The sequence below is a fragment of the Panthera onca genome, chromosome A1 (genome assembly GCF_046562875.1).
Source record: "Panthera onca isolate mPanOnc1 chromosome A1, mPanOnc1 haplotype 2, whole genome shotgun sequence".
Lineage (NCBI taxonomy): Eukaryota > Metazoa > Chordata > Mammalia > Carnivora > Felidae > Panthera > Panthera onca.
In genome coordinates, this window is record NC_138339.1 from 19,693,706 (window position 1) to 19,721,179 (window position 27,474).

The following is a 27,474-nucleotide window of genomic DNA, read 5'->3' on the forward strand; positions in this document are numbered from 1 at the left end:
TTAAAGGAATATTTTTGCCTCTCGTGGATAATGTGAGTAATTAGTTATGGTTTATTCTACTGGATTTGCATGTTAATTCTCCTGGTAACAAGTTCAGGTTAAGAGGTGGTCAGAAATATCTACAAAATGTGAGATTTGAATTTTAATGCCACTAAGCATGTCTTCAGATTTGTGTGAGAAGAAATAATAGGGATTATTATTTTCCTTTCTCCTGCTGATGCTACAGGTAATTGGAGCTGTAGTCCGACTGTTTGAAAAGAGCATAAAGAAATACCCTTTTCTCTGTTTGGAGCCAAACACCACAATGGCAGACCTAATGGGGACATTCCTTAATATTTAGCAAAAGAATCATCATGAATAATAAACAAGTGATTACTGTGCTCAAAAAATATTCTATGTGAATGTTATAATTTTTCTACACACAAGATTTTAGACAAATCAATTCAAATCATACACTATTTTTACTCATCAAAGTTAGATAAAAATAACATGGAAAAGAGGTAAATTTCTTTGAAACGGTCAAAATAATGCAACAAATTCTTAGATCATGATTCCTTCTGCATTATAGTCTTTGGTGTAAAAATATAAATATCACAAAAAACTACATTTTAATAATTTCTCCCAAAAGTATGTAAGCCAAAAATCAAACTAGAATTGGGAGATCAACTTAGAAGTGAACACACAAAAAATGCTAAAAAATAATGACAAAGATACTACAACCTGCATTTTATGCCACATTTCTAACAACATAAAATTCCATCTTAAAGTACAGGATTTTTCCAATGAGCAGGAAATTGGCTGATACTTGGGCTGCCCATTCAGATCTAACATCACCCACTCTAATTGCATGTCTATACAAATTTGTATAAAAAAGGGATTCATGTGTATAACACATGAATAAACGCATGTGTTATATGGTCAGAAGCTAACGGTTCTTAACCTATTCTTGATCTATTTTGAGAACTTGAAGAGTTCATTTTATAACAAAAATAGATCCAAATACATGACATTATCACTAAATAGATTTAGTGTTTTATAACTAAATAGGTCAGGAATACAAAATGTTTTAGAATGATTACCATTCCAAACACAGAGAGAGTAACAGCGATATTAAATGTAAGTCTGAATAGTTTGTTATGTTCTGGCTATGTAGCCCTTTCTAAGTCCTCATAATATGACAAATTAGATATTTTATTGAAAAATGTTACCCTCAAGTTAAGATCCTTCTTATTAAATTCTAGGTGGAAGTAAACACATTCATTGTAGAAGTATTACTTTGTTTTCCAATAAAACATCATTTCTTTTTGCGAACTGAAAGAAATAGTTCTTGGATTGTAGTCATGGATGCAGAGCATATTTATGGACAGGTTCTGTGATCATCCATAGATCCCTATTTCTAAATGAAATATATCCAAAATATATTTTTTTTACATTTCAGTAACAGTGAATGCATCAGCATACGGACCTTTTTTTTTTTTTTCTTCACTTTTGTAGCACATTTTCAATGTTTTTAAAATTAAATGATTGACAACTACCTTTTCCATATCTTTTCTCTTTTTAGTCTAAAGCTTTTGCCATGTGGAAAGACCATTAAAGGCAGCTTACTCTGGGCGAAGCGAGGTGGGTTGTCATTTACATCTGTCAGTGTGATGTTCACCGTTGTGGTCCCTGATAAGCCTCCCATCTGGCCGCCCATATCTTTGGCCTGGATTACCACTTGGTACTGCTCCCTGTTTTCTCTGTTCATGTTTGGTAAAGCAGTCCTGATGATACCTGGAAGAAAAAAAAAAAAAACTTTTGTTATCCTCATTAAAGTTTCAAATATTAGTTGATTAAGACCACATATTATACATCTAGGGTTTTTTGAAAGACAGAATATATTTTTGTTATTAATTATCTAGAAATCATGAAAGTGATTCAGTGGAAATATTTTACAATTTGTGCGGTTTTTCTGTTACCTAAAGAATACCATATTGACTATATAGTGACCTAAACCCATATGCAAAAAACATAAAGCCAGGTCTCTTTCCGTTAGCTCACTCAATCATTTCACTTAAATTCTCAAGTCTTTAAGTGTGATATCATCCCTCTTCTGTAAGCAGTAATGTTAATGCTTGTCTTATTGTTCCCACCTTTTTTCTACTTGAAAAGATCATAATGACTTAAAGTAACAACTGATTCACGATTCCTGACCTGTTTCAGGCTCCACAGAGAAATATGGCTGCCCTTGAAGTATGCTGTAAATAACTCTGGCGCTGTTCCCATAGGAAGGATCATCCGCATCTGTAGCTGTGACTTGCACCACGGAAGTACCTGAAGTATCCAAATTCAGCTTAGTTCTGCACAGCACCAGAAGGAGGAGCAAAAGCACTGGTTTTCATGGAAGACTTGAATGATTTTTGGCTTTAATAATGACCTCTTAAAGAAACATTTCTATATAATTGACATGAAAATCATACATATAGTGTTATTACAGGAAAACTCTGAATTCAGTTACATATTTAATTAGCCAACAGGTATATTTTTATGCACCTGTAGATAATGCTACAATGTATCAGACTATAATAAATGCAGTTACTTTACATATGATGAGGTTTGATATTAAAATTCATTTTCACATAATAGATTTGTTTCATGTAAAGGGCATATCCGATCACAAAGGAGTAAGTGTGCTCTTCTTTCCTCCTCTCCACTAATTGACTATAAAAATAATTAACATCTGCTCTAGAATACAATTTTATGAATAGATTAAATTCTAAATTTAGAAACAATCCAAGAGGATCCCAAGTTCCATGAACTATTAAAAGCTATTTAATAAAGTTCAAGATATAAAAAAAAGAGCTTTATCATAAAGCAATTGCCAAAGTCCTCGGGGTTTAGTGAAGTAAATATTAAATAATAATCCCAGAACAATGCTTTTGAGAAATGCAGAGTTGAAAATGTGCCATTGTAACTTAAAAGAAAAGAATCAGAATTATTGCATTGGCTTATATGACTTCTCCCATGCTTGAGGAATAAATTTATTCTACCAAATCTAAGTATCTATCTCCAAAAAAATGTTACCTTTGTTTCCTGATGTTTGTTTTTTGTCATTCTCTATTTAATAAAAAAAATAAGGCAATCTTAATTTTCTTTGCTTACAAATAACAACTTCTGTTTATTTCCATTGAAAAAGAAAGTTCCATTATCTTGAGTGTTATACTTCTAGCTTTTTCATGCCTTCCATCTTACAGATTCTACAGCCTAAATCTGTATTTGTATATCAGTATGTGATTGTGGATTTCCACTAGTTTGTTTGAATAAGAGATTTATATCAGCAGGATTATGCTTATAAGAAGAATATGTTTTAAAATAATATGAATTAGATAATCTAATCATTTTCACCTTTTGTATCATTTAGATAAACCAGACAAAGTCTTTAGGCAAATTATACCTAGAGAATGTATATGAAGACTATATTACATCTATATTTATCTAAATGTGCTTATAATATATTTGGGGTCAGAATTTTACCTAGCTGTTATACAAATCCATGTGACAAAGATATTATATTTTCATAATTTTCTACTAAATTTTAATGATATTTTCATTGGTTTTTAAAGGAAATATCTACTTATTTGCAAAGATTTACAAATCCATGGCATGTAAAAAATGATTCATCTTTTTTTTCTAACTCATTTCCGACATGAGGAAATTAAATAAGTACTGTTAGGAGGGACTCAAAAATGTCAATTAATTGATCATAGCATTTTAAAAATTTCTGGTAATTATTTTGTATACTTTTTACATACCACGATAACTCCTATAAATGAACTTACCTACAACAGACATTTCCGGAACACTCGCTGTATAAATTTCTTCTGGGAACGTTGGCTCATTGTCATTGATATCATGGATTTTGATCACAAACTCAGATTCTGGTTCTACTGGTCTCAAAGTTCTTCTGTTAATAGCTTGTGCACGCAGAGTATAAAAGGCTTTTTCTTCCCTATCAATTCTTCTTGTGGCATGAATGTCACCTGTTTTTTCATCAATAATAAAAAGAGTACCTGCTCCATCTCCAGATAAAATATATTTGAGTGATCCGTCTCCTTTATCTTGGTCTGAATGAAGCTAAGGGAAATAAAAAAGAGCATATCCATGATAATGCCTAAAAGTACATAATGCTGAAAGAATTCAAACAGTCTCTCATGTCCCATCACTGAATAATGGGGTCAGTTATCTTAGTTCTTGAAATGTGACTTGAATAAGTATGAACACACTCACCTGTGTATCTTAAACAGCAAGGCTAGCCTTTCAGATACCAGTGTGATTTTTACTTTAAATGGGAAAAAGTAATAAAAATAAACCAAACACAGTTCCCCCTTTACTTTGCTTTGCAAATAGCCATTTTCATAGGCAATTAAATCCTGACAAAGCTATGTCGTTGGTCTTGATATGCTTCTGTAAACATTTCTTCTCGCATTTCTTTCTTGAGCGGAAAATTCTCTTATTCTCCTATTATTTAGGAAATTCTTATAAACTTACTATTAGTTATTGCATTTCCATTGGAGAATTAGTGATAGCTTAACTGTAAGAAAGGCAAAGGTGTACGAGGTATAGCTCCTATGTTAGAAGCACTATGCATTATTTTTTGGTTCGTACAAAAAGAGAGAGAGACTGCCCACAGCTATTTTTGAAACTCAGAAAAAGAGTACAAATAGATATTTATGTATTCTAATATTATAAACCAAGTTAATAAATTCTACAATCATATATGTCTTATATAGTCTCCTACCTTGCCAAATGTATCTTCCTAAAAACCTCAAACAAGTTTTGTGCAGGAACAAGACAATGCTAAGCAAGGCTGTTTCTTTGCTTATGCCCACAACATTAATCATCCAGAATCCACTCACGTCAAAGAGCTTTGCAGGCATTCATGTGGGCATCTCAGCCCAGTGCACAACCCATCCCAGTGTAAATGCTATCTAGGATTCTAGGTTTTCGTGGGCAAATTCCATCTATATTGTATTTTAACAGATACTCCCTAGGACTGCCCCCAGAGGTTAGGGATGCATATAACAGTTGGTAAGTCTGGTCTTTGGGTGACTGACATGGAGGAGAGAGCTTCCCTGGACCTAGAAGCAAGCTCAGGGATGTTTGGGCAGGAAATAATGGGTCCCAAGTACCTTGAGTATTACCTGGGAATAGATGTGCAGGCTCTAGATGTGAATATCCCCTGCTCTCCATGGAATTCTTACCCTGCATCCTGGGCTAACATGTAGGAGAGACCAAGCATGGCTTTGTACAACACAAGGATTATAAGTTTTTCTTTAATTGAACCACCCAACCAATAAGCAGTTTCTATGCTGGGCTCACAGTTGGATTATTTGCAATAAGAGATTATGTTTACAATTTTTATTTTGTTCTTTCAGCAGATAAGAAATATGAAAACAATGCGCAGATTTTCTAAACTTCTAGAAGGCATTTATTATAATTTAGGAATCATCACAAACATTTTTTTAAGTATTCATATAAAATGTAGTCGTAAGGTAGAATAGACACACTGATGTGCAGCCTAAAAATTAAAAACTGAAGACAATATCTTTCAATTACGCAAAAATTAGTTAGATGTTTATCTAAATAATGTTTGATATTTATTTACATCAACAGACATTTTCATCTAATTTCATGTAGAAATATTAAACTGATTATTTTCTATTTAAAGCAGGCTTATATTATTTGAAAGGTTTTTTTTTTTTTCTTTTTCGGAGCTTATGTCAATGACTTGGCTGTGACAACATTTTTACATGAACATAAAACTGTTAGGTTAAATATATGTTTTAAAACACACACATACAGATAATATATTGTATTGCTGGTATTATTGGGTCTACAAAAGCAGTCTACTCTTGGGGCGCATGTGTGCCTGGTCAGTTCAGTGTCCAGCTCTTGATTTCAGCTCAGGTCATAATCTCCTGAGGTCGAGCCCCATGTGTGGCTCTACGTTGACAGCATGGAGCCTGCTTGGGATTTTCTCTTTCCCTCTCTCTCTGCGCCTCCCCCACTCTCAGGTGCTCGTTCTCTAAATAATAAATAAATAAATAAATAAATAAATAAATAAATAAAGGCAGTCTTCTCTTTAGTTAATGGTTTTTAGTAATTAGCCTTTAGCCATCAAATTTGGATCAAAGTCATTTTTTCTGATTCCTGGACAAATAACTCATTATTATAGATATATCAGGAAAGAAACCCAAATGGATATGTACTTTAAAGAAAGAGAGAAGCCGGATGACAAATATTTTTTTACTGCTTTTTAGCTATTCACAAACAATAAGGTAAGGTTGAAAAACTCAAGAAATGTCTGCTTTTAACTAAAAAGCCCTCAGAAGTAACATATGACTGTGTTGTCCAGGGAACCACTCTCAATAAGTTGCAAGATTGATGCTTTTTAGTAATTGAAAACACACGTAGCTTCCAAGAAACTTTCCAATGACATGAATGTGCAACAGTGGCAATTTTCCACACAGCACACAAGCATTGCATGGTTCTTATTCTGCCTGGGAATCGAAAGAATTCAAGAAAAGATTATGATATTATCAATCATTTGTTCAGATAACTTTGTGATTTGTGGTAAACAGTCGTGATTTTTACTGCCTATCCATTCAACAATTTTAATTGAGGAATATGTGTTTACTCTCATAGGAATCAAGTACTTCTAAAAGTAAATCAATGATTCCATTCTATTGCTATGGAAAATCCAAATGCTGTGTGTAAGAGAAATTCACAGGCCCACTGCTGTGTGTGGATTTCCTACAGCATCTAACACCTAAACTACCAAAGAATGACTAGAGGTATAAACTTGGATTTTTTTTTTTTGCATTTTACAAAGTGTACAGAACACTAGATGAATATAGAATGTAGATTCGGAGTGGGAAAGGATATACAACAAGATGGGAATCATTAACACCAGTTCTGTCATTCTAATCAGTTAGACATGCAAAAGAAAATGCTAGAATGGGGATCTCTTAGTTATTCTGAAGTTCAGTTTTAGAATATGAATCACAGCAGGATTTTTACCTTAGCTTATACTACAGAAAGAGAACATAAATCCTGGAATTGGATCACATACTGTGGGAGTTTCCATTGGATTAGGAAATCTAACATGGTAGAATGAGATCAAAGAGATGAGGGTTAGAAGCTGGACAGTGATTTGGAGAATCAGAATGAAAAGGATTTCTAATTTTCTCATATTTAACAGAAAAAAATCAGACCTATGCATTTATAAGTTTTGGTCTTAAGAAGCCAGGTTTACAATGCATTTTCTCTTAAACCATTAGAGAGATTGCATTAAAAAAAGTATCTTTTCTTCAAAAATTTTTTAAGTTTATTCATTTTTCAGGGACAGAGTGCGAACAGGGGAGGGACAAAGAGAGAGACACAGAATCCAAAGCAGGCTCCAGGTTCTGAGCTATCGGCACAGAGCCTGACGCATGGCTTGAACCCACGAACTGTGAGATCATGACCTGAGCCAAAGTCGGTGCTAAGCCAACTGAGCCACCCAGGTTCTGCAAAGTATCTTCTTTTTTAAGGAATGTTGACATTAGAATCAAGGGCCAAAATGATCATATTTGGGGGCTTAAAATTGGCCTATGTTTACCAAAATATTATTTAACCAAACATATTTGGCAACTGGACCAGTAAAGAAACTACAACAAATATTTACTATAAGGCAGAGAGATACATTTCTAGACTTCCCGAAACCTGAGTGATTGAAACGCTGGTTTGAAACCCTTGAGAGACAAGAGTTAACTTACAACAGGTATGTTGTTGTTACTGATTCCTTAGCAGTTACAGAACAAGACCAGTGGACAAAATTCTTTAATTATATCATCCTGCTTAAGTGCCCTCTCTTCTCTTAAATTCTCTTTTTTATTCCAATTACCTCTTCTTTTGTATATTTTCCCCACCCTTTCCCTGGCATAATGTCTCTGTTTCTTATTTCTTGTGTGGGATAAAATTCTATTTCAGACTACAACTCATTTACTAAATAAAAATCAGACCAGGATTAGTTAGTCCTGACAATGATAGCTTTCTCATTACTCTTCCCTTTTTTTATTTGGATGTTAGGTATCAATACTTGGATCAAATATTTAATTGAACAAAATTAGTGGTTTTTGTTACTGAGAAATAGGATTACGGATCATGTGCCAAGTAACTTACAGCATCCACTCTGAAATAACTTTTGTATTGATTTGACCTTGTGTTATTTTATTATGTGAAACATTAAGTTTTCTTTAAACATAGAAAGAATGTCAGATTATTGTGGCTTTAGTTCCTCTGTAACACCTGTTCTCCTGTGTGAAACATTTGTGCCACAAATCTTTAAGAAGAATTTTATGTTAATGCTGACCTTTTCTTTCCTTGAGGAAAGCCTATTAAAAATTCACAACCTGCTGTGTTCCTTGTAAATTCACAAGCAGATAAAGGACGTGGCACGATACATGACAATTAATGAAACTTGAACAACTGCTACTGTGTTGCACATTTAAAAGTCATTCTCCTATTATTTAACTTTTCTGTTTAGATGCAGTTAATTATATAACCCATTTGCTTGTATTGAGTAGCTTAGTAATTAAAACTAAGCAATCCATTGATTTTAAAGAAATATTTTAACCAAAAATTATTTACTGAAAACCTGTTCATTTTATTTTATTATTTTTTTTTAATTTTTTTTCTTAACGTTTATTTATTTTTGAGACAGAGAGAGACAGAGCATGAACGGGGGAGGGGCAGAGAGAGAGGGAGACACAGAATCGGAAGCAGGCTCCAGGCTCTGGGCCATCAGCCCAGAGCCCGACGCGGGGCTCGAACTCACGGACCGTGAGATCGTGACCTGAGCTGAAGTCGGACGCTTAACCGACTGAGCCACCCAGGCGCCCCAAGCCTGTTCATTTTAAATGTGGCAGGTCTGTGATAATTTTTTAATATTTCATGTAAAGCTTCATCTTAAGATATTTGTCTAAAACAGTCTGTAAGCTAAAAGGGGCCTTGTAGCTTATCTAGTTTAAGGTCATCTTTTTTTTTTAAGAGGAAGAAACTGAGATATGATCAGTTATTTTCTTTATGACACAGAAGTTAAATTAAGATTACACTTTTGGTTAGGTGCTATGTTCACGGAATCTTTATCTCTTACTATGTTCATTTTTATTTTTCAGTTCCTCACATTAAATAAAGAAATAAAAAAAATAATCAAAGTGTCTATATAGTTCAGGGAATGTAAGTAATTTATTACCAAAAGAATAACTGATAAAAGGTTTTTACCTATAGTTTCACCCTTGTCTGGAGGAAAATGAAGAGTAAGTTTTAAAAAGTAAAAAAACGTATCTGTCACCACTGCCAGGAAAGCTATGATTCCTGCCAGATAAGGGAAATGTATATTGCTATGTGAGATTCTTTCTCATTCCGAATATTGATACCTTTTTGGATACTGGTAATTGTTGGTATTTGGTTCTATTTCAAAAACTGAAAAAACATAGTAGAGAAAATTTGAATCTTCTTTGTAAAATTATATTAGAATTATATTTATATCAGTTAGACTAGTTCTTTGAAGGATACATTTTGATGAATTTATAGGACTGTAACGTTTGTTATATGAGTTTAACAATTTTTCGTGTGTGTGTGCATTAACTTAAAAGTATCAGAAGTTATTGAATATATTTTCTAATGAATAGTGATAATTTTATGCCTGTTAGTCCTTCAAGCAGCTAATATATTCTATTTTTTTTTTTTTTTAAATACAGGATGTGGCAATTTCGTTGTGCTATTCTGGTAGTAACATTATTAGCATTTTGCTTTAATTGTTCTCATGAGTAGTATAGTATCAAATGGAAAATAAGACATTGGATCAAATACTTCAAATTTGCATCAAAAAAAATAGTCGTAGTAAAGATGGGCTAGCATCAGAAAACAGCCAAAAGCATGTTAAAGCAAGTAAATACAATATGGTCAGAAATAAATACATAGTTACTCATTTTGTTGAGAATGGGTAAAAAAAGGGAAGAGGAGTGACAAATCTTATTTGGATTATGTGGGGTTTACAGAGTAAAACTGGGCATTATTTTAATATTTGTGATGTAGGAAAAATATGGCCAATTTTTACTAATCCCAATGAAACAATTTTTCCTTCAAAAATAGAAATGGAGAGGAGAAATTAAAGCTTATCAATGAAATGGATTATAAAAACAATTATAATTTAAAAATACACCAAATATATGATTTATATTAGTTAATACTGTTTTGAACAATCTCATTCTTGGACCAGAGGCAAGTATAGAGGATTAAATGATGGATGGATAATGATGTCTGCATAGCTTAGGGTCTGTAAAAAAAAAACAAAATTAGTGGTTTATTTTCCATATTGGTTCTCTAGAGAATGTCCTTCAAGAGGAAAAACTCTGGTAGAGTCTGGATTCAATAACTAAGGGTTCCTTTTCTCATTTGGTCTTCCAAGAGTTCAGCCTGTTGAAAGTTGTGTGGGTTTGTTTGTTTATTTGTTTTGTTTTGTTTTGTTTTGTTTTTGTTTTGTTTTTGATTATGGACTACCCTGAGTGGGGAGTCTAATCTGGAATCATCTTATAGTTCTGGGTGCACTCTTTGAAGCCATTAGAAATTACTCAAGGCCCTGCAACAGGTTAGCTTTCTTTGCAGAAAGTGATATAAAATTCAAGAAGACATGACCTCTCCTGCTAGAACTATAGCTAACCCACATCTTAAAGTGTTTTAACTTGGGTACATTCCTTTGCTAGTACTGTAAAGATACCAAGATGACACTGAAGGGATTCAGTTAAGTTTTCCATAGACACGTTTACGGAACATTAGTTGCTTCAAGAACTTAAATGATACGTATAATAAACCATAGTCACATTCTGTCTGACGTATTAGTTTATTCTTTCTTTTTTTAAGTAAAAATGTTCATTTATTTTGAGAGAAACAGAGAAATAGAGAACAAGTGGGTGAGGGGCAAAGAGAGAGGGAGACAGTAGATGCGGGACTTGAACTCAGGAACTGTGAGATCATGACCTAAGCCAAAACCAAGAGTGAGATGCTCAAACAACTGAGCCACCCTGGTCCCCCAGTTTATCTTTTCCAAAGAGAGTTATTGGGGAAATATTTTAGAGGAGGTTCATATTCTTTTAGAAGCCTGACATTTTCCTTGTTATAGTTATGAAAATCACCTAATTATGTAAAGTAGTCCCTTGTGGTGTGAAAATGAAATCAACATTTTATACCTCATTCCTCCCCACCACTTGGAGAAGTCTTCTTAAGCATCTTGGATTTATAATACAGGATTTTTGTAAACACATGTCTAAATTGTTAAGTTAATGCAAAATGATTAAAACCAAGAGATTTTCATTTCTAATCAATAAGGTGAAAAGAATTAAAACCGATGGTCACTTATGCATGGGTTACATGGGCAGCTGAGAACCCTTCCTCCTTCCTTTTCACCAACAAAGGCTGACAATAGGAGATGGGAAAGGTAGGAAAGGGCTAAAGGATAGCTATGCCTTGAAGGAATTTATTTAAATAAGTATTTTCTGAACTGGATTGATCTACTGTAAATTGAAGAAAGTGATGAGAATTTTAAGCGTGGTATTTTAGGATTTCAAAGTTTTGGAGATTTTGCTGTGCAGGCAGTATTTGAAGCTGTTGGGTTCCTCAGACTTGTAAAGGTGCTTTCATCTTGAAAGTAGAGAGTAACAAGTACATGATTGGGAGCCCAGAGGAGAAGGACCAGGGAGCTGCCTGCCGTCTCTAGGGGCTCTGGTCAAGAAAAATGAAAAGGGGTTTGGATCTTCACATGCATTGGATATTTTGAGGCATGGGCTTAAATAAGAATCAAAAAAAGGCTATGAATGCTATCCTATAAAAGAAATTACATAAGTAAGTGTGTGTGTGTGTGTGTGTGTGTAAAATACAAAAAAACAATGTTATATATACACAGTATCCAAGAGTGCAAATAGCCTCAGAAATATGGCCACAGACCATTAGGTTAAAAACTCCTATTCTTGGTCAGCTTTCTGTGTTTTCCCACACACAAAAAAAGGAACTGAGAAATCAAGATAGATGTTCTCTTCAGAAAAGGGTTTGCTCATTTGACTGAGAGACTGTTACATCTTCATTAAATGAGGAAACTTAGTTCCCAGACAATATCATGCCTCTATAACTTGTCTCCTTCCCCACTACACTAATTAATCCACCCTGAAAATCCATAGTCATTTCAAACTCCTTTGTAAGGCTGAATTACCCTCTCTTTCTTGGTGCCCAATTATAGTGTGTGTGTGTGTGTGTGTGTGTGTGTGTGTGTGTGTGTGTGTGTGTTTGCGTGTATAAAATTTCATAGCATCTGTATTAATTTTGAACTATTATTTTTATAAGTCCTTATGGAACTACAAATATATTTCCTTTGAGGATAAGACCCAAGTTTCCATTCTTTTGGATTCAACATTTCACAGTACATCATACACAGTTATTTACCTGCGGAAGGAAATAAATCAATATCAACATCAAATGCCACAGATATGAGGCATAGAGAGTTCATTTTGTAGTACTTTCTTAGCAAGGATGAATATTCTGAATGGAGTGAAATGAAGTTAGAAGTCCATAATGAAAAGTCTACATTATAAGGGTGTGTAAAGAAAATATTATTCTTTAAATTGAAAAAGATGGGGTCTGTAAGTTAGTACAAATTCCATTTAACTATAAGGTTGCATCAGTGAAATATACATACATAGATTACCAGGGGACAAATTTAAATTTTTCAGTGAAGACCTAGGGATAGAAATGCAAATCCAAATTTGTCTCTGAAACTGTAAGGTAAGTCATTGTAAACATCTGTAATTTAACTTAAAAGTAGGATAAGGTAGCTAGGCAATAATAACAGTACAACATTCCCACTGACAAAATCTAGAACAACCATAGATGACAAAGAAAACGTATTGCCAAGGCCAAATTGCTGTGTGAACAACAAGAACTGAATGGACTAAAACTTGGGAGGAGAGAATGGTAAAAAAAATGAACTGGGGACTGGAAGCTCTTTTTCCCTGTGGGGATGTGCCTGTTTTGGGCATGTGCCTGTTCTGGGCATGTGCCTGTTCTGGGCTAGGTTTGGAGGCAAAAATCTGTGACTGTCAAAAGAGGGTAAGAAGAAAACAGGAGAGGTTTTAGAGCTCACATGGTGACAGAGTGAAAATATTAGAGAAATGAAGGTCCTCAAATGCCTTCTCATAAGACATTTGTTGAATTATAGGTCTGTAGATGGCTAAAGGTCCAGGCTAAAAGCCTCTGAAAGCCAGAATAGAATTGTCCACATTCCTAGAGACTTGATGTTCTCAGACTCAAATGGAAAAACAATGGCAAATAGGTGAACTTTGAAACCCTTCCAGGGAATGTCAAATTGAATCTGAGGGAATGCAGGGATATTTTTTTATTTAGGGACATACAGTTATTCTCAGTGCCTCTAAGGGCTATAAGTACAGGCTTGATCCCTTGACAAATGGGGAGAAATAAAGCAGGACATGCATTGTTCTTTGTGCAAAACTGAAGCGGCAAAACACCCCACTCATTCTCTCCTGGAGATTTCTGTCAATGGGTGAAGCAGCTTCAAGAAAATGATTAATTTTTGAAGAGTAGAACTATAGAATTTGGGGGCAGAGGAGTCAGGAAACACTCTTATTTGAATTGTTCACCCTCTCAGAAAAGGAATAAGCAGTGGTAAACATAGTCTTACTAAATGGCTTCTTACCCTTATCTTCCTCAATCCCTGATTGAATTGTGGTAATGTATTAGTTAGGGTTCTCCAAAGAAACAGAACCAATAGGAAATCTATATCCATATATCTCCTTCTTTCTATCTATCCATCTAGAGAGAGAATGATAAGGAATTGGCTAATGAGATTGTGAAAGCTAAAAAGTCTGAAATTGGTAGTGAAAGAAAGAAACCTCAGAAATGAAGTAACAATTGATGTTGTAATGTTGGGTCAGGCCAACAGTCTAGAAACTCGGGCAAGGTTTCTATATTACAGTTTTAAGTGTCTCTTAAAAGCTTCGGTTTTTACTCTTAAGGCCTTTAGCTGGTTGCATGAAGCCTGCCCACATTATGAAGAATAGTTTGATTTAATTACAGCTTGTGGATTATAAATATTAATTACATTAAAAATACTTTCATAGAAGCATCTAGACTAGTGTCTGACCAAATAAATGAGCACCATGTTTTAGTCAAGTTGATACATAAAATTAATGATCATCCATGGTGACCAAATAACCCAATAAATGAAGAAGACTTTCTAGTGAAAACTGACCCATTCTGGGGGTTTTAAGTTCTTTATACATGATATGTGATAAGAATAAAAAGTTACTATACATGCAAAAAGGTAAGATCATGTGACTTATACAATAAAAACAGAATAACAGGAGATGGCAGATAATAAACATATTGTATTTAAGGGAAAAAAATCAAAAAGTAATAATGTATATTTGAAAATGTAAGGAAAAATGGAAAAAACAGGTAAAAAATGGAAATAAAAATAATCAAAAGAGCGTTCTAAAATGAAAAATACAATGTCTGGCTTTCATAAATCAATAGAAAGTTTTTACAGCAGATTGCGTATAGTAAAACACAAGATTAGTCTTTCAGAAAGTAAAAATAGGTTGCCAACTTGAAGTTAGGTATATAGCAACTGAAATGCAGAGAGAAAATATATGAGAAAAAATAGATAAGATCATTGGATGCTTGTGAAATCAAATCAAAAGTTGCAACACACATGAAATTGGATTCCCAGAAAGAGAGAAAAGAGAGAATGCAGCACAAATTATATCTGAAGGGAAAATGGGGAAGAATTTTTTAAAACTGGTATAAGATATCAACCAACAGATACAATAAGATCTGAGAAGCTCCAGAAGGACAAATAAAAGTAAAAGCAAACGAATCCCATTATAGTCACATTTTTAAATGAAGACATATAGAGAAAACTAGAAAAGTATTTAGGGAAAAAAAGATGCAGGAACTTCAAAGCAACAAGTTTTAATCCTGATTGTTGTTTTCTCAATAGAAATGATGGATGCCAAAATACAATGACATGACATCTTAAAGCAGTAACAGAAAATAGCAACCTAGAATTCTACACTGTGCTTAAAAACAGGCTTCACAGAGGAAAGTAAAATAAGTATGATTTCAGACAAAAACAAATGGTATTTACCCCAGTGAACATTCAGTAAATGGAACATGAAACTAGTGTTTTCAAGATGGAAGAAAATAATCTCAAATAAAGTTTCTGAAGAGAATGAAAGAACCAGAACTCTAATTATGTAATAAATATAAAAATGATTACTGAATATATACAAAGAAATAATAGTAATGTCTTTGGATGTGTAGAAATAAAGTACATGACAATAACATCATAGAAAAAAAGAAGAGGGGATAGAAGTTTAATGTATTCTAAATTTAGGGGCACCTGGGTGGCTCAATCAGTTAAGCATCCAACTTTGGCTCAGGTCATGATCTCACAGTTCATGGGTTCTGGCCCCACATCGGGCTCTGTGCTACCAGCTCAGAGCCTGGAGCCTGCTTCAGATTCTGTTTGTGTGTCTCTCTCTTTGCTCCACCCCCACTCACACTCTCTCTTTCTCTCAAAAATAAATAAATATGGAAAAAATATTTAAAAAATAAAGTATTGTAAATTTAAACTGGTTTGTGCAATACACTGAAGTGTGAAGTTCTGATATGCACATTTTTTTCTGCATGATTATCATACGTCAATGCAAAGTTAGCATAATTTATCTTCACTGTCTTCCCACCTAGCATCTTGACCCCTTCATGCACCATCAATTCCAGGATTATAAATCTGCCTATAATCCGCCCCACCAAAATGGATGCCACCATAATGGGATATGAAGAAAAACATAGAGAATAATAAACCAAACAACTGAGTACCAGGATTCCATCAACATCAATAGTTTGCCAAATTGATGTCAGATCCTTTTTGCTTTAAGCAAAACAATCATGAAAATAAAACATAATTCATACAAATGAAGCCTCCTCTGTCCCTTCACTCCTTTCCTTACATCCTTACCCATGTCAGCACTCTGAAGAATCTTTTTCTTCCATATATTATATACTTACAATTTGAGTAATAGTGCTCGTCCTAAACAAAATGCTTCATTTCCACCCTCCCCACAAAGCAACTCCTCTCAGTTTAGTAAACTTCATAATAATCAAGCCAGTTTTTCAGACTAAAAACCTAGAGGGTCATTGATTTTCCTTCTAACACTACCCGTTTATTCCATAAGCAAATCCTTTCTGACTTCAAAACATATTTCCAATTGCTTCTCGCTGCCTCCACTGCTGCCATCCCAGCAAAAATCAGCATCATCTGTGGTGAGTGTTCCACACAGTGTGCCACCTCCATTTCCATCATTTTGTGGTTCCCACTCTCCACTCACTAGCCAGTGATTATTTAAAAATGCCAATTGACACATCACCACTACTGGGCTCAAAATTGAGCAATGGCTTCCCGTCCCATTTACAACACTAACTCACCCTAATTTACAACATTCCCAGTGATGTAGCCCTCGCCTGTCAACGTTGATCTCATCTCTTTCCATTCTCCCTTTAACCACTTGAACTCATACTGACCTCCCTATTTCTTGAACGTGTTGAAAATATTTCTACCTCAGTCTTCGGCACTTGCTGTCACTTTGAATGAGATACACCTCCTCACTTAAGTTTTATAGGCCTTTCAGTTTATCTCTTGTGCATCCTTATCTTTTGTCCTGAATGTTTCTCCCACTGTTTGTTGTTCTTCTTATTTTGCAAGAAATTCTGTATATATCTGAATATTAGTAATTTGTTCTTATGCCATCACAAATGTCTTCTTCATGTCTGTTTCCTTTAACATTGATAATAGTTTCTATTATCCCAGAAAATGTTTAATTTTAATGTCAAATTTATCAGTCGTCCCTTCTATGGTAATTTCTTTTTATCTTTTACTCAAAAATATTTTCCTAAATCAAAGTCAAATATATGGCCTCGGATAGTCTCTTCACTTTTAATATTTTTAAAGCTTTTCTTTGGACAGTTAGCTCACTGCTATCATTTGAATGCTGTGCGTGTGCGTGTGTGTGTGTGTGTGTGGTATTAGCAACAGATCTTTTTTTCTTTTCTTAAGGATTTACAATAGATATGGTTAAACCATTGATTTTCATTCCAACTCTGTCACCTATTCTATGTAACCACAGGCATTTTTTTAAATTTATTTTTGACCATTGCTCCAATAAGCAGAGCATCGCCCGGGACATGCTGGATATCAAGATGCTCAGGGCCAACGCCTTCCAACTGAAGACCTTGGCTCTGCCTTTTTGGCCCCTGGTGGTCCTCATCTCCAGCTCCTCATGCTGCACAACTGCATGGGGGTGCTGCTTACCTTCCCGGTGAAGTACAACCTCAGTAACCCTCCCCAAACGCCCAGCTGGACGCAGTCAGGCCACGCTGGCCAGTGCGGGGCTCACTCGAGTCCTTGGCTGCCGCATTCTCCTGGACCGTGGGGCGGCGAGGACCACGAGGCGGAGCTGGGGAGCCCGGGACAAGGATCTTGCCCACCTACGGACAAGGGGCAGGCCCAGTGATGGGCTGATGAGGGGCCAGGCCCGGCCTCAATCTCAGAACAGTTCCAGAGGCCGGACAAGACGCCCCTCCCTCTGCCAAAGCAGCACCTAGCCAGGCCTCTCTTGCAGTCCACCCTGGGCGACCCGTGGTCTCTGCTGTTTCCGGACCTGGGACGATGGACTCTCAGAACCCCCGCCATCGTTGCTAGTTGAAGTCTCACACCTGCTCTTGAAAATCGCGAGAGAGCTGGCTGGCTTGGTTTGGGACCCCGCTTAAGCCCTCCACCAGCAGTGACTGGGGAAGAGACCACAGATCCCTCCTCAGGTGTCCAAGCCCCCACTTTTCTAAGCACAAAAGACCAATAAAGCTGATGCTTCTCTGAAAACGTTTCCTTTTCTACATAATCACAAGTGTTTTTAGAACCTTCTGTTTTGTTCCATTTGACTATTGGCACCATTATAGTATAAATACTAAAACACATTCAATTTCCGGAGCTTCATGATTGATAGGTGTTTAAATAAGTACCCTTTGGGGCGCCTGGGTGGCTCAGTCGGTTGAGCATCCGACTTCGGTCCAGGTCATGATCTCACGTCCGTGAGTTCGAGCCCCGCGTCGGGCTCTGTGCTGACAGCGCAGAGCCTGGAGCCTGTTTCAGGTTCTGTGTCTCCCTCTCTCTCTCTGACCCTCCCCCATTCATGCTCTGTCTGTCTCTATCTCAAAAATAAATAAACGTTAAAAAAATTTAAAAAAATTAAAAAAAATAAATAAGTACCCTTTATTAACCATATTAAAAAAATTATCTTTCAATTATTGGTCTTCACCATATGTATTTTTTGCATTAGCATGTTGCTTCTAGTAAAAATACAAAACAAAGAACAAAAGAACCTTGCTAAGTATTTTACTGGGATTGCAATTTATAGGTTAAATTGGAGAGAGTATAATCTTAAACGTAAGACCACTTCCTTTTCTCAAATATTGTTTTTATTTCCATACATTAAGGACATATTAATCCCCTTCAAGATAATTTTGCATTTGGTTTTGATATTTAGCTCAATTTTACCATCTGAATTCATTAGATTTTGTTTTAGGTTTCTAGAGACTGTGCTATCAAGTAGGATCATTTTACATACTTTTTTAATTAGTATAGTTGCTTCTAGTGTGCAAAAATGGTATTTTGAATTATAGTAATATGAAGAAAATTCATTATACATGCAGATCAACATCAATCAATTATAATCAATGTAAGTTTTCCACTGAACCCTACTTCATAATTTTCTTGTGAGTTTTTCTATAAACTGATAGAATCGTCTCACTATATTTTAGCCGTTCTTTTTCCTGTAATCATATTGCAAATCATTCTTTACTTTTGTTAGTATTTGTACATGCATTAGTTTCAAACTTTCTTTGTTAATATAATTAAGGTGAACTCTTAAAACAGAGTTGATTTGAGGTCTATTTCTCCAGCCCACAATGATTAATTTTACTTTTGAACATATTATCTTTGTTACCATTGGTAGTTTCTTTTCCTCACAAATAGTATTTGCCTAAATCCTTAGTTTTCTCCCTCTCTCTCTCTCTATCTCTTCCTTTTTCAACCACAAACTCTTCCACAACTGGGTGAATTTCCTCTCAAGCTGCTGAGGCTAAAACAATTTTAATCTTTCAGAAGACAAACTCCCAGAGCCCCTACCACGTTCCAAAAGGAACTCGTTGAGATTCAGACTTTATAGCTGCTATCCTCTGATCTTTCTTAACCAGAATCCTTTGCCTCTCCAATCTCCGGTATGTTTCTTTCTTTCTTTCTTTCTTGTTGTTGTTGTTACTCTTCAATTTTGAGGTGACATCCAAAATACTGGATGTACATGTATTTTCTCATTGGGCAAAGAAGTCAAAGCTGGATATTATTTTTCCTGAGAATCTGAACTACACTACTCCATCATCTTCTTCTTAGTAGAATTGCTGTTCAGAAATCTGAAGTGTTTCTGATGTCTGATCTTTGTATAAGATCCAGGGATTTATTTTTCTCTGGAAACTTAAAAAATCTTCTGTTTGTCTAGATTTCTGAAAATGAATGGTATTGTTCATTGGCGTTTGTACATTTCTTTCAAGATTTCAGCATTGTAACCAAGTGCTTTCATTCTGCTATCTCTGTTCTGGGACAGTCTAATAAAATTTTCATTGATATCCCCTCTCCACCATTTTCCCTGTTCTGGAACTCTTATTATTCAGATATTGGTCTGCACTGTTTTTCATTTTAATTTTATTGTCACTTAGCTCTGATTTTCCATCTCTAGGCTTATTGCTTTACTTTCTAGGTTATGTTCCTAATATTATTTTCCATGTTGTCTGTTGAGATTTTTATATTTGATATCATATCTTTACATTCCAAAGACAAGTCTTTTTTCTATTTGAATTCACTTCTTAAAATCATATACATGTAGCACATAACATTCCTACACATGACTGCAACATTATTTCTACCCTATCCCCTTCTGATATTCAAGAAGAATAGCTCCATACTCCTCTTTGGAATCCCTATCAAGAGATGTAACCTAATTCCTTTTCCCTTGTAACAAACAGAATGTAGCTAAGGTGAGGCTGCATAATTTTCTCGGCTGTGTCAGAAAAAGTGGGGAAAAAAGTGAAAAAGTTACAGTCTTCTGTGTAACACTTGGACTACAGCCCTGGGCCACTGTGTAAGCAATCTAGCTGTTGAGAAGCTATCGGGCTTTAAGGAATCCCAACTATGCATGGAGAGACCACAGGGAGAAGTGCAGAGACAGAGAGAAAGACACAGATAGACCGACAGACAGAGACAGGAACTATGGCAAATAAGATCATTGTTGTTGTGACAAGTCATTACATTTTGTGGTGCTAGGCAGCAATGGCTAACCAGAGAGCACTCTTTCATTTTTTTAGTGTAACATATATGCACTTCTATGTATGAACATTGCATTTTATATTAATGTATGGTAATATTACATAGCTGTAGAAATTGTTTTATTAGTTTTTCTGTACATATTCTCTAATTCCCTCAAATTCCTTTTGTGTCATGGCCCACAAATTTTTTTCCTCAGAAAATTTTATAAATTGTGCCATGTTACTCTACCATCCAATTTTTCTGTTGAAAAGTGTAGTCAGAATGTGATTTTTATTTAATTGTAGTAAAAAAATAAAAAGATATTCTGGGTATACTTAATCCAAAGATCTTGTCCTTTTGGTTTTGAAATCTTGTGATAATAGTTCTAGAAATTAAATAACTTCATTTTAATTCTTTAAGGAGTCCCTTTGATTTAATCATTGGTGTCTGACATCAGCTTTGGGTGATACATATGTTGTTTAATATTTTATTATGTCTGCATTTTCTGATCTTTGTTCTCATTCTCTCTCTCTCTCTCTCTCTCTCTCTCTCTCTCTGTGTGTGTGTGTGTGTGTGTGTTTTCCCTCTCTCTCCTTTACCTCTTCCTCTTTTTCTAGATTTGTAATAGCTTATTAGACCTTCTGGATTTATTCTTGACTGCTTTATCCATATCGCCCCTTTTAAAATTTGCTTTATTATTTGAAATAAAATTGTTTCAAATGATCCTTTTTATAAAAATGTCTTACATTTTTCCATTCTCTTAGAAAATACAATTTAATTATTCTAAAGTTCTTTATTGTTCTTTGACTTATCTCGTTTCCTCAGAGATTGATGCTCTATTTATTAAATGAGGGTCTTTTTTTTTTTTTTTGTGCTACAGGATTTCCTAAAGTGTTAGTGAGAGTTTGTTATTCTTTTACATTTGTGTAAAAGGTTCATTAGAGGCTTAAATGACTTTTCTCCTTCCTTAAAAGCCTGACCGTTAGATGAGCATGAGGACAACACACAGCCCAAACAGTATCATCAAGCAGCCAAGCAGTTCCTAAGCAGGGCTTGGTAGCAGCTGGTAGGTTGGCTTGCCATGCTTCTGTAGATTTGGCTTCTAAAGACAACCAAGCCCAACAGATTTAGCCACTGTATTACTCTAAGCAAAGCAGGCTGCCTAAACTTAATGTTTGTACTGGTTTCCCTTACTCCCCAAGTCCTAAGGGGATGATGCAGAATCATACAGTGGGTCTATGCTATAGCTGAAAGACACTGAACCCAGGAAATCCCAAAGGAATCTCTAGTATTATACTTATTTCCCTGGACTAAGCAAATCCTTACTGGGGAAACAGAGAAAGAGAGAGAGAGAGTTTTTTTTATCTACTATTCTGAAATACTACTGGGGAGGGAGCTATTTTCTATTTGTACTGTTCTGTAATGTAAATTAATCTAAGCAAATTGGCTGTTAATATCTAGAAGTGAAGAAATGTAACAGATGTATGAAAAGTTGTCTTCCAACAAGGATAGAATATGTCTATCGGGATTGAGAACTTCAAAATAAACCGTGCAGATGGGAAATATGAAGTGAAGCTCCCACCTCCACTACCAGGCACACATATTGGTTATTAGTAGTTAGTAATACCCAATTTGAGAGCCATAACCACTGCTAGGAAGATATCTGATTGAATGTTTTGCTCATGCTGTTAGTAGAGGTGGGAAGTGGGGCAGTAGGAAGGAAAAGCCAATTCATGCCTCTAACTGTTGAGGAGCAATTTAAATAATCCCTTAGTCCAAATTAAGGTTGAAAGTAACACTTCCATCTCAGCTTTCTTCTCTACCACTCTTATTGTATGTTTACTTCTGTTCTGGTGATTGGTGTAGCTATCAATGTGACCTTTCCACTTTTAGCGGCCCATAAAATCTTCATAATTTTTTTTCAGTTGAAATCTCTTCCATTCTCTCTGTTTGTAATGTGGGCATATCATTTCATTTTCTTCTTTTTCAGGTGGGAAAGGAAATAACCAAGAGTGAGTAGATTGCCAAGTTGAAGGAAAACTACCTGTAAAAAAGAGGGGACACCTGGATGGCTCAGTCGATTAAGTGCCTGATTTTGGCTCAGGTCATGATCTCAAGGTTTGTGGGTTTGGCTCAGGTCATGATCTCACAGTTTGTGGGTTCAAGCCCTGCGTCAGGCTCTGTGCTGACAGCTCGGAGCCTGGAGCCTGTTTAGGATTCTGTGTCTCCCTCCCTCTCTGTCCCATTTGTACTCTCTCTCTCTCTTTCTCTCTCTCAAAAATAAGTAAACATTATTTTTTTTGAAACAGTGCAATTGTATTGGATCAAATTGAAAGTATTTGCTCTAAATGCTCTACAAATAAGTGTGGTTTAAGTTACATTATTAAATAAAACAATGCATTCATTAAATATTAATATAATACAATATATAATATAATAAAATATAACAGGTTGTCAAGGTTGTGTTAACTTTAATTTTTTTGCTGTATAGAATGTTCAGATTTCTAGCACATTTAAAAATCTATAAAATGTTCCTCTTTGCTTGTTTGTTTTGTTTCTTAAATTCCACATACGAGTGAAATCATATGGTATTTGTCTTTCTCTGGCTTATGTTGCTTGGCATAATACTATTTAGCTCCATCCATGTTGCTGTAAATGGCAAAATTTTATTTCCTTTTATGGCTGAGTAATAGTCCATTGTATAAATACCACTTTTTCTTTATCCATTCATCATTAGTCAATGGACAATTGGGCTGTTCCTATAGTTTGGTTGTTGTAGATATTGCTGCTATAAACATTGGGGTACCTGTATCCCTTTGAATTAATACTTTTGCATTCTTTGGGTAAATACCTAGTAGTGCAACACAGGCAAACCGCAAACAGATTCTTAACTATAGACAACAAACTGGTGGTAGGTGGGGGGATTCGTGAAATAGGTCATGGGGATTAAGGAGTGCACTTGCTGTGATGAGCCTAGGATGATGTATGAAGTATTGAATTCTTACATTGTATGCCTGAAACTAACATAACACTGTAAGTTAACTAAGTTGAATTAAAATAAAAACTTAAAATAAATAAAGTCTATAAAATGTAGTTATTTTCTGGGATTAGCTCAACAAGCCTTCTGCATAAGGTTTAAATAAAATCCCTAAGTCAGGCTCCATCCTTACTGAAAAATCTATTAAAGGTTCTTTCACCTCTAATGATTAAACAAAATTTTTGATCGAACTAGCCATTAAATAGTAATTTCTTGGATGATTTTTTTAACTTAATGACTAGAAAATTACAAAGAATAGATGTAAAATATTAATAAAATTTAATAAAATAGTTAATACACCTTTATTAAAAAGCAGCCCACTGGTCTATAATAGTGAACAATGTATGATAGTTTATATGGCAGCATATATAGTGGAAAGTAACTGAGTAGAATTTATTCTTGTGTTACACACTGATGATTACACATTCACTTCTGTTCTAGAGTTGTTCATAAAAATATTTTTACATATACTCTCATATATGAAATGATTTAAAGCCAAGTTAATAAATTTTAATCTCAAAAGTTTTTCATGTGTTTTTATAAAAATTGTAACCATAAACTATGTTTTAAGGTATTCTTTTCAAGTTTGCTTAAACCACCTCATTTCCTGTGCCTAAATTCTATGAAAAATTTTAGTGTGTAAGTGTGGTGGTGATGTGGTGAGGGGAGTAGATGGCTTTCTGTTGTTAGTACTATATCCTACAACTGTGAATACAGATAAAAGTGGGGTTATTAAAATCTGTCACTGTTTTATTTTGCAATTACTTTCTACACCTCAGTATAGATGCTCTCTAGCCCTGAAAACTTCCTGAACATTTTTTAGGTAGAAGTTTTCTGGTTTTTTTTTTGTTTTTTTTTTTGGCATTACTTATAATTAGATTTTTTTTTTTTTTAATTTTTTTTTTTTCAACGTTTATTTATTTTTGGGACAGAGAGAGACAGAGCATGAACGGGGGAGGGGCAGAGAGAGAGGGAGACACAGAATCTGAAACAGGCTCCAGGCTCTGAGCCATCAGCCCAGAGCCTGATGCGGGGCTCGAACTCACGGACCGTGAGATCGTGACCTGGCTGAAGTCGGACGCTTAACCGACTGCGCCACCCAGGCGCCCCACTTATAATTAGATTTTGTTACCAACTGAAAGTCTTGATATTTTTTCTATTTTGATATTCCTAGATACTCATCCTTATATCCCACCGTGTTCTCATTTATTTGTATCTCTTCTGTTTTTAGCAAAATAGAACTGATTGCTGGCTGAAAAAAAAGGGTTCAATATATTTCCATATAATTTCATGCTTAAGTTCAATTGTGATCCTCTCCACATAAAAATAAAGATAACACACCATTAACATTTCATAGCTTAATTTACATATTCAACGAAGTTGTTTGCTTGAATCCTTTAGTCATTAGTCAAGGGAAAAGAATATGAGATGAATTTCTAGTCAGTTTAAAAAAAAAAAAAAAGAAAGGAAGAAGAAGGCCTGAGGTTGCCGGATGTATCTCCATCCAAAAGAACAAATAACTACTTCAGGTTCTGCAAGCAACTGATGATATTTCAAAATTCTCCCTGCTGAATTTAACAATTATTTAAAAATTGGTATAGTCACCAAACAAAATAAGATTAATGGAATGGGTTAAAGATGTAACTAATGATGCATATCAGTTTTCTCAAGCAAGAACTGAATTTAATTGTTTTTAACTCCTTTGAGAAATTATGACAGAAAACTTATATTTTGCTTAAAATGTTTAACCACCCCAGAATACAAGTTATTTGAAAAGATGCAAAGTATAAAAGTACTTTTTGTGCCTATTATAATTTTATGTAATATTAAACAAAATAAGCTTGGGGAAAAGACTGTATTCTTTAAATTGAGAATAATAAAATAAGTATATTTGAAAACAAAGACCATTTAAGTGTTGAAAATCTGTAAGACTTTCAGTAAGTAACGTTGAAAATTACTGTGTTTTGGAGCATTTTCTGTAACTTACCTAGGTTAATACAATGCTAGTATATTTTATCATCTCAGAACATTTGGTTATACGGAGATTACATACAGAATTTAGATAATTATATTTATATAGTACTTCATTATAAGCTATGATCAGGATTCCAAATTTTCCAGAACATTCATAGTTTCAAATATTCTTCCAAACTATTATGTATGTTTAGCAAGAAAAGTCACTATGACAGAATAATTATAAGAAATTAAGTAACTAATAAAGTTTATTTGGATGAAAATCTTAAAGATCATAATTAATTTGGAGAACTAATTTAGAAAACTACATTTTTTTAATTTTAGATGACCATACTTTATATTGAACAGTATTCAGTCCTCAAATGGAGTTAGTATATATTTTAAGAGATACTAAAATTCATGCCCTTTCTCAGAGTATGCCTTTCAGACTGAACAAACAAAACAGTCAAAGTCAAGAAATGAATATATCAGCCTAAAAATCCAAAGAGGAGAAGGAACAGAGAAGAAAAAAAATCAAATACTATAAGTAAGGGTATCCAAATTATTATAATTTATAGAAGTTTGGTTCAATACACAATTACAAATATGTACACAATGTTAGAATCTGGGTTCGATATTGGAGAAGCCTTCGTTTTTACACTGCTGTGACCTGCTAATATGAAATGTAATATATATCACATTAGTTATGGGACTATTTTACATTAATGTGTTTTAAGATCTGGTATCTTTTCTCATGTGCCTGGTCCTATCTAATTCAGTGTCCTGATTTTATTTTTTTATTTTTTTAGTGATTTTTTTTGAACCTTATCCTTTTTAACAAGCATTTTACTTAGGGTGGCTTAGTGGGGCAGAGGGCTGGTGGGGACTACTGCATGGTGTAAATTATTTGTTTTAACTTATCCCTTTGGTAGGACAATTATTCTCATAAAAACATTCACTTGATTCCCTACTTTGCTTTATTAGTGCACACAAATAAACATATTGTTAGGAAATAGGTATCATAGGAATCATTTTCCCCTTGTTAGTAGAAATAAACAGATAAAGAAAATAGGCTGTGGTTGGTTATTTTACTCTTCAAGCAAATCATCCTACAAAAACTCAGGTTAGCCAAGTTGTATATCACAGACAATTTTAGTAATGAATAGACATCTGTTGAAATTTATTATTTGGTTGTGACATTTTTTAGTTACAAATCTGTGTATACAAATGTATATCTCCGCACATAAAAGAAACATTCTTAATGAATTACTTTTTTTAACCAATGAATGCATAGTTACAATATGCATAAATTGACCCTAGATCAATATCCAATCAACACTTCTTTCAGACATTTCACTATTGGACCGATTTACACTGCAATACTCTATCTTGAGAAACGTGTTTATTGGAAGGGTAAATTCAAAAGGTTTCCGGTCAATTGAAAACATATCATGGGCAAGGAAGAGAAAAATAGTGTATTGTAATAAAAGAAAATCTGTGGTAAAAATATTACCAGAAACAGATATATTTGACAATGAAACAGTTTACAACAATAATTGCTGTATTTAAAAAAAAAAATCTGCTTGCAAAATGATGCTTTGAGAACACAGTCTAAATTTCCTAAGAGAGAAATGTGATCTAGTTAAAAGCACTATTCAAAAAACAAGATTGAAATTTTTCTTTGGGAACTGTTTAACTGATAAAGTGCAAAAAAAATCCGTTTATTTTATAGGCCAGATTTCAGTAGCAATATCACTTTTGGCTAGAGAATAAATTGTATTTTCCATGATTTAAAGTGTGATTTTTAAAAATATTTTGTTACTTTCCTATCATTGCTCTTAAGTGACTTACCAGTTTTCATTATTATATCTCCAAATTGTGACCATCTAACCATTTGTGTCTTTAACTTAACACTTTTGACGATTTTACTTTAGCAACCCATGATTGCAGCCGCTCAGCTAAAAGCAAGATTTTCTTAAGGGCA

The 27,474-nt window shown here is 34.5% G+C and overlaps 1 protein-coding gene across 2 annotated transcripts in view; it reads right to left on the reverse strand.

Annotated features, from left to right (window-relative positions):
* The window catches only part of LOC132680702 (cadherin-10), a 172,736-nt gene that overhangs the window by 72,024 nt on the left and 73,238 nt on the right, over positions 1–27,474 (reverse strand). For both annotated transcript variants that reach the window (XR_013554672.2, XM_060634396.3), the window contains exons 3-5: positions 3,819–4,113; positions 2,194–2,313; positions 1,606–1,773 (exon numbers count right to left, since the gene is read on the reverse strand). Coding sequence is in view for 1 of the 2 variants with exons in the window: in XM_060634396.3 (XP_060490379.2) it covers positions 1,606–1,773; positions 2,194–2,313; positions 3,819–4,113 (583 nt within the window). In the remaining variant the exon portion in view is untranslated. The remainder of the gene's footprint in view (positions 1–1,605; positions 1,774–2,193; positions 2,314–3,818; positions 4,114–27,474) is intronic.